Source organism: Hordeum vulgare, chromosome 2H (genome assembly GCF_904849725.1).
Source record: "Hordeum vulgare subsp. vulgare chromosome 2H, MorexV3_pseudomolecules_assembly, whole genome shotgun sequence".
Classification (NCBI taxonomy): Eukaryota; Viridiplantae; Streptophyta; class Magnoliopsida; order Poales; family Poaceae; genus Hordeum; species Hordeum vulgare.
Genome location: NC_058519.1, coordinates 655,114,108 through 655,123,016, shown reverse-complemented (window position 1 = coordinate 655,123,016; position 8,909 = coordinate 655,114,108). Strand labels below are relative to the sequence as shown.

The window sequence follows — 8,909 nt, the reverse complement described above, 5'->3', positions numbered from 1 at the left end:
GCGGCGCGCCATGGCGCGCCCCCACCACTAGTTAGCTCTCCTGCTAGTGCTACCTAGCTATAATATCAACAATGAGACGATATATACCTATAATATCAATGAAACGAACTGTCGTGCAGCGGCAAAAGCAAGTACGCACGAGTGTATGTAAGCTAGCTAGCTACCTAGAGTAGGATCCGAGGTGCATCGTGCCTTGCCTGCAGTAGACTGGGGTGCATCGATTCAGATTGGATGCGATCTGGCTGGCTACCTACCGTCATCTTTTTTTTTTCCTTTCATACTTGCATGTATATTTGCAAAGAAAAAAAAAAGGAAAGAAAATGACCACTGCAAATAGAATAGAAGGACGACTATGAATCGATCCATCCTTTAGCTTTATATATATAGTGGTCCTTATAGTAGTTTCCTTCCTCCAACTTACTTAGCCTTTTGTACTTGTCAGGTCGACAGGCTATTCCAAGCACTTGGATTTAATTCGTTGCTTCTTCCCTTCCCTCCTCTCTTGTGGTCAGTTCAGGTCAGTCGAAGCAATCAACTAATCCAGTACGTATTTATTGGTCTGCTGGATTATTATTATTTTTTGTGATAGACACAGCTATGTTGCCCTATGTTAGATAATTAATTAAGCACCCAAAACACACCTGTGTATATGTATATCTACTACTACTACTACCCAAGCAAGGCAGAGCACCTAGGGCTTATATATGCACGTACACTACCTGCCTACCTAGCTATCGTACATGGACACATGCACATGCATGCATGCGCTACTAGAGCAGAGCTGCCAAGGTCCTACTCTCTCTCTCTCGATCGATCTACGAGACCTCCACACCATAAACCGAAATTCGTGATCAAAGCTTGGCCCTGTCCTGTACTGTCCTGTCCTGTCCTGTGAGAAGCATGCAAGCATGCGTTCCGATTTCGATCTATCCATTCGTCCGTCGTCTTCTCTTTTCTTTTATATTTCATTCTTGCATTCTTTCTTTCATATAAGTTGGCTCGTCGATCCGGCTAGATTTTATTTTTTTTGAGAAGGAGGAAACGAGCATATCTGGCTAGATATGTCATGTGATGTGATCCCGGTTAAGCTAAGCGAGTGGCAATAAAATTGAAGGCAAAATTTTCCTTTCTCGCGGGCTAATTTGTAACCATTTGATGTCAACCGTAAAACTCATTGACACAGGACCACACACGCAACACCTACTAGCCCTAGTGTGTGCCATGCATGCATGGCTCGACTACTCATTGACACAGGACCACACACGCAGCACCTACTAGCCCTAGTGTGTGCCATGCATGCATGGCTCGACTCCTCATCGATCGCCTTCTTCCTCCACATCACTATCACTATCATGTAGCCGGCACAGCCGATAGATACCATCATCTTCAGTATATGAATCTCGACCGATACAACCGCAATAAGTGGACTGGACAGCCAAGCCAACAGAGTGGATCGATCCATTTGTCCCTCCTTGCTTTCTGCTTCCTTCCTAGTGGAGTACATTCCATATATATTATTTGAAACCAAACAGGGCCTATATATAGAGGGCATGGCAAGGCAGGTTCCATTAGATCACCAGTTCACTTGTCTGCTCGTGCTCAGAGCCTCACTCCCCGAGCAAGAGCAAGCATGCCTCCGAGAAAGTTGATCTTTCTGCTGGCGCTTGCCATCCTGGTTGCGTCTGGCGCTGCTGGAGGAGGAGCGGGAGCCAAGGGCCGCGGCGCCGGCCATGCAGGAGGTGGAGGAGCCAAGGGCCGCGGCGGCGGCCGTGCAGGAGGTGGAGGAGCCAAGGGCCGCGGCGGCGGCCATGCAGGAGGAGGTGGAGCACAAGGCATCCTCGCCGAGCCCCACCGCACTCCGGACGTGGTCGTAGCGTTGCCGCCGGGGCTCCCCGGCGCCGTTACCTCCATTGCCGACGCACTCAAGCTCTTGGAGAACAAGATGCGAAGGGCAGACGGTTACTTCGTCATATACATCAAAGCAGGCGAGTACAAGGAATATCTCAACATCACCACTGAGAATGTGGTTTTCTTCGGGGACGGCATGGATTCCACCATCATAACCGGAAGCAGGTCCAAGAAAAAGGGATTCAACACAGAGCTGTCCGCCACAGTAGGTACGCAACCGCAACTTAATTATTGCTTGCATCCATCTCTCGTTTTGATTTGATTTCAACCTGATTTCAACACACGGAACGCAGCTAGCATTCCATTCCGTGCATATATATATACTAGTAGGCAGACGCGCCAGAGTTTAAGCCTGTCATTTAGCAAATGTGTATCTTAATTTGTGGTTGCTTGTATTTTCTACTAATAGTTTATCCTGTTTTGGTAAGTAAAAATAATATAGTAAACAGTATGGGTCACTTGGTCAATTACATGACTTGGAGGCATACAGGATGAATGAAAAGGTATAACGGGGTCAACACTGGTTTAAGAGAGTACACTATCTGCTAATTGGTATAGATATTGATAAAGAGAGAGTGGGTGGAGTAGCCTTGTGGCTTCTCAACACTCAAGCACTTCGCTTTTGGCCTCCAGCTTAGATATGCTCTCTTCCATGTAGACCAACGATTCTATGATGGCTCCGGATATAACCAAATCTTTCTGAATGTCCTGCTGAACTCTTTCGGTTGAGTCATCTCTTGTTAGAATACACTATCCCCTCCTCTAACTAAAGGTAATCGATGTTCTGGTTTGCAAACTCCCATGACTGGAAGATCATTGACAATGCAGTTACTGCCCAACAGCAGGAAAAGTATGAGAAGTTCACACTTTAAATATAACATAAGCTGCCCAAGTAGTATAAGCTGAAATAATACATCAAAGTCTGAAACCACACATGAATACAAACAATGGAAGGAAATAAAATATGATCTATTTGCAGAGATACATATATGTATAATAGTTGTTGTAGCGAGACTAAAGCAACGAACGGCTTCGAGAGAGGATTTATTTACCTCGGATTGGATTTGTAGTTAGCATACATAGCAGTCTCTCCCTGCACAAACATTACAGAAACAAATAGTATGACGGGGTTAGACCCGTCGACACCTCAAAAATCACAGAAGCCCTCCCAAAAAAATAGATAAATAAAATTTAGTTTCCTAATTTGCCCATATATAAGAGGCTTGCAAATAGTCATCAGCCATTCTACACAATTGATAGTACAAAAAACTGACATATGTGAGACAAAAACTGAATAATAATATAGGACAACCTCGAATATAATGGGCATATTAATTCAGATGCACAAAAGATTTGAACAGCTATTTGAAATAAATTTTGGACAAAACTTGAATAGCTGAGTGTGAAAGACATTCCTAATGTAACACGATGACTTCATTTACTAAAGTTAGTGCATCAAAGAACGATAGTGTACGTGTATGCTCCCAGCATGTGTAATTTCCAGGTGAGAATTACATGAAATCAATATTGTGAGCTGTATTAGTCCCGTTGATTCGGAGAGCGTACTTCAAGATCAAAAGATAGGAAGCTAGTAAATTTCAAACTGCAGAAGGACAGGTGTCTAATAGAACAACCCCGCTAATTTATTTTAGGACATATTACCAGCACCAAAGTGATGGTTGCTTTATTATAATATAAAGAAGGGAGAAACCCTTTTTCGGTATTACCAGCACCATAGCAACATAACAGAAGGACAGACGCCACTCCTTGGAAGAGGAGTGAGACTTTTCCATGTTATTGCAGGCTAAGTGACCGCAGTACAAAATGGAGCCACGTTTTCTAACCAGTCAGCTGGCAAGATATCTTGACATCTCAATGAAGTACATGAAGCTTTTATGAGATCGTGCAAAATCTAAGTAGCAGGCACATATAGAATCACTGACCTTTGATTCTTCTAGCCACGTTTTCTAACCAGTCAGCTGTGTAGATATCCTGACCTCTCACGAAAGTACATGAAGTTTTTGTGAGATCACACTCACATTTAATTCAGAATTTATAAATTTTGGGAAGAGAAAAAACGAACTTTAGATTCTAACCTTCCACATCTGTAGTATGTTTGTTGGGATGGCCGTAGAGAGCAGCGGCCACCACGCGTCCATTGTCCTGGTCGCAAACCTTAAGATAGATCACTAATACCAAAAGGAAAGTGACAGCGCCAATCTTCCAGCATGTTTGCGGCTGTTGGGCAGAAGCACACAGTGTCTCTTGGCTGAATAGTGTTAACAGCCAGCATACTTATAAATCGCTAACATTTCTGCAAAGTTAACAGTGATTGGTAACCTTGAAATTCTCGAGCAAGTAATAGACGAAAGCCAAAAAAGACATTGACAAAATGAGGAGCATAAATGCAAAACTAACTCTATTCTAACATGACAACAGAACCATCAATTTCTAGAATCAGAAAAAAGTAACACATCCAAGATGTCACATATCAGAAGGACCATTGGTATTTACACAGGTTGATTGCCTTCCTCATTTTCAGATTCTAACCACCCCCTTGAAGTTTTTATTTGTACTTAATCGTCTTACTAACTCACAATTAGAAGGATGGATGTTTGGTGAAGTAGACAGATGGTCCCTCTAAATGATTTTTTTTTCTATTCTGATTCACGCGTCTCAAATTTAAAAACTTTGCCTATTCTGTCCCACAACAATTTCTTGTGTTTATAAAAAACTCTATTAGAGACTGAATAACCTGAAACAAAAAAATTCACTAAACTATCATCAGGCTTCATATTGGATCAAGTAGAGAGGAGAAATTTGACCCGAAACTTGAACTTGGCAGCACGGGCAGACTGCAGTGCAACCCCTCCCAGATCCTTCTAAAAGCGTGAATTGAAATGGGGAAGATCAATCAATCAACATTCGATCCCGCACAGACAAAATTCCGCAAAAAGTGACTGATGGAGGGGTAGGCAGGCCCACCACGGTCCGCATCTCCTGAAGCGCACCTTCGCTGCCGTCCCCAGCTCGGGTTCCTTCCATGGCTTTTGACGTCGTGCCTCCATAGCTCCTCTTCGACAGCCTGGACCATGGCACCATCTTGCCCACAGCCCACGACCACAACTGATGCGATGGGCCTCCTTTCGCCCAGGATGTTTGGAGAGGAGAGAGGGACGGCTGGGCACCACCGGGAAGAGAAACGACATCAGCAGAGGTCGGCGACTGGGCGCCACCGGGAAGAGAGACGACATCAGGGCGATGGATGGGGGCGACGCATATCATATATAGAGCGGCGAGGCATGGCCCGATTGGGGCGGCGGATGGCGGGTGGAGGCGGCTACCGCCGGCGACGGACGACGGCGGGGCAGCGAGGGATGGAAAGGTGGATGTGTGCCCTTTTTTCTCTGTCCCCTCGCTCTCTCTGCTTGAGCTCCTGTGAAGGATCGAAGCGGTGGATAGCGTGGAGGCTCCAGATATTTCGATGGCCTTCAGCATGAGGCAAGACGTGGCAATCCAATACACGCGGACACGCGACAGATCGTGAAAGAGCACCCCGAACACTTGAAACTCAGGAGAACGCCGCTAGCTTAGGCACTATAATATATTGTTATATATTATATATATACTCCCTCCGTTCCTAAATATAAATCTTTTAAACGATTTCACTAAGGGTCTACATACGAAACAAAATGATTGAATCTATACTTTAAAGTATGTTTATATACATCCGTATGTAGTCCATTAGTGAAATATCTACAAAGACTTATATTTAGGAACGGAGGGAGTATAAAAGTATGAATTTTATCTACAAGGGGTGGTAGTTACCACTTACCACCTATTTCATTCACCTCTACGTGTCCCACCTTACTCCCGAGCCAAACAAGTGCATGACAGTGGTTTTAAACCCGCTAACCTATTCTCCCCGTTAGCAGGTCACTAGGATAATTAATGATGCTGATTTTTAGGGCCGGCGGGTACTGATCTACGTACTGTTAGTCTCGCTGGTTGCATTAATTTAAATATGTAGCTAAGTTTACTTAAGTTGATGATAATCTAAACGTGCAAGTTGAACTATACATTCTTTCTGGAGTATCGTGTGTACATTATCATTGTTTTTTTTCTAGGGAAGTGTGCATATTATTCTTATTTGTAGAGACGTGTACATACTACTTTTAGTTAGTATGAAGTATGTTACAAAATTTAGTATGGAGTATATATGTATTTTCTTTTGAAAGGGGAGTATATAATTTAGTATGGAGTATATATGTATTATCTTTTAAAAGGGGAGTATATAATTTAGTATGGAGTATATAGTTTATTCAGCCAAAAATTGTATATCCATAAAATGGTAGAATCTATTTTTCCGACCACTATATATATATGTGTGTGTGTACGACCGGCTCCGACTGATACTTATTACTACTCGCGATCGCTACCTATTTGCATTTTGCAGCGGTGCTAGCTGACGGCTTCATGGCTCGCGATTTGAGTATACAAAACACGGCTGGTGACCCAGTCGACGAGCAGGCCGTCGCGCTGCTCGTGAGTTCGGGCAACTCCGTCTTCTTCAGGTGTGATATCCGAGGATATCAAGACACCTTGTTCGCCAAGGAGCCACGAGTCTGCGTGAAGGAACCTCTTGGGAGTGTAGTACTTCGCCTCGGCAGTGTTGATCTCAGTGAAATTGTGCCAATAGACTGGCTTCTTGCTCCCAAGTACGTGGTTTTTGTATGACGCAAAATACATATGGTTCTCGTGTCCGTGTAGTGGGGCTTTACCACCGGCCAGACTGGTGCCATTCCATGGCGTCCAACCATCTAGATGGACGACGCTGGAGATTGAACTGAACATGAAAACAACTCGCGCATGACTTTGCCACGGTCTCCCCAAGTAGCACTGGATTCATATTCCAGAGCTGTAGCGTGGACATTTCTCCTCTACCAGGGGAGAGCCTCACCGGCATGAGCGCGACTTACTTGGGAAGACCGTGGCAAAGTCATGCGCGAGTTGTTTTCATGTTCGGTTCAATCTCCAGCGTCGTCCATCTAGATGGTTGGACGCCATGGAATGGCACCAGCCTGGCCGGTGGTAAAGCCCCACTACACGAACACGAGAAACATATGTATTTTGCGTCATACAAAAACCACGTACTTGGGAGCAAGAAGCCAGTCTATTGGCACAATTTCACTGAGATCAACACTGCCGAGGAGAAGCACTACACTCCCAAGAGGTTCCTTCACGCAGACTCGTGGCTCCGTGCCACGGGGCTGGCCTGCTACCTTGGGCTCGAAGCTCGTACGAAGGGGACGGTAGCTACTTAGGTGCTGTATGCATCCGTCCACTCCATCCATGCATCTTCTGCGTCCATTGTCAGTCTTATACTCCTACTTGGATGGTTGTCTCCGGCCGGTCCCAGTATCAGTATGTGTACGTGTGCTGTGTGCGCCCAGTGAGTGACCCAAGTGCACCCGTGGCCAATTTAGCTAGATTGCTAGCTTATGCGCGCGATTTGGCCCAATAAAATAATGTAGTTGTTGTAGTACTGCAAATGCAAGGAGCAGCAGAAGCACTCAGCGACTCACTCACTGGAGTATTTGTGTTTGTGGTACGTAGTACATCCTGCTAGCTCGATGTGTCCGTTTGTATCGACCCACCGTTGGTCCTTGTATCATGTACTGAGTACTCTAATTGATTGCTGGATGGATGTTCATAGTGTGAACTTACGTGTTTGTTCGTCTATTTATAGTAATTCATTCATTGCATGCTGCTATGTATGCGTTCGAGTTTGTACTACTATCTTGGTTGGTATTTTTTTACAACGGGTGACTTAAACTGAAGCATCAAGGGATTCAAACACAATGAGTACACCATGTCATTTGCATGACTAGAATACGGACAACAAACACCAATGCCTCCCATGAAAAACCACAGCTCCAAACAGAAAAATAATACAAGACCAAACTATGCCTAGGCCGAGAAATAACAACTTCAAACCAACGACCCACAAACTACAAAATGACCATTCACATTTCTCAAGAAAAAAAAAAAGCAAGGACCGCCCACATCAACGAGTTAATTGCACGTTGGTATCACATTCCGGGCTAGGGTAAAGAATTGGTACCACTTTATGTTTATTTTGCAGATCAGTACTATCAAGTCTGGCCGCAACAAATCGAGTTGATCCATGTTTAAACAGCTTTGACAGGGAAATCGACAGGGGCCAACGTGGCACGTTACTTTGGGAAAAAAACCTTACTTCATATTTAATCACCCAAATGCCCCTTGTTTATGAAAAAAAAAGGCTCTTATGAGATGCAAACTTCATAGCTTGCGGCACGAGTGTGAGGGTATAGCGTGTGGCCCACCTTCTATTACTTGCTTACAATGAGTTACTTATCTGTATATATACTTCTTCATTCCAAATTTTTTGTTTAAATATGAATGTATCTAGTTACATTTTAGTATTTAGATGCGTTCATTTTTAAACAAACTTAAGATAAAAAAATTAGAATGGAGGGAGTATTTCGAAAGTCGAATTGATTTTGAGACCAATCGCACCACGCCAACCTACTGGCACCCACATGCCAGTACACGAGCGAGAAGGAATAGCAGCAAAATATACTGCAAGACGGTGGTTCGAACTTGAGACTTCTGGTTGGTGATTAAAAGCACGCTTAAGGCCAACTCCACAACGCGACCCCATCTTGTCCAGGTTACTGATTAAAAGCGCGCTTAAGGCCAACTCCATCACGCGACCCCATCTTGTCCACGCGCGTCCGTTTGGTGAAAAACGGACGAATACGACGGCCCAACGCGCGGATCCAAACGGACAAATGTCCGGATTTCGTCCGTTTTCGACCAATCCCCGGCCCAAACTTGCGCCCAGTTTGGGGGAAACGGACATCGCACGGACGCGCTCGCCACACGCCCTTGTCCACCCGTGGCCCGCGTGTCGGGGACACAAGCACTCCCAAAAATTCCAACGCTTCCACCCCCTC

General features: G+C 44.7%; 1 protein-coding gene across 1 annotated transcript; it reads left to right on the top strand.

Moving 5' to 3' along the window:
* The first annotated feature begins 1,588 nt into the window (after positions 1 to 1,588).
* On the top strand, positions 1,589 to 7,232 carry LOC123428923 (pectinesterase-like). The gene is made up of 3 exons (XM_045113020.1): positions 1,589 to 2,117; positions 6,365 to 6,626; positions 6,806 to 7,232. Exons 1-3 carry the CDS (start codon positions 1,631 to 1,633, stop codon positions 7,230 to 7,232), a joined length of 1,176 nt encoding a protein of 391 aa, XP_044968955.1. The 5' UTR covers positions 1,589 to 1,630.
* The last annotated feature ends 1,677 nt before the right edge of the window (positions 7,233 to 8,909 follow it).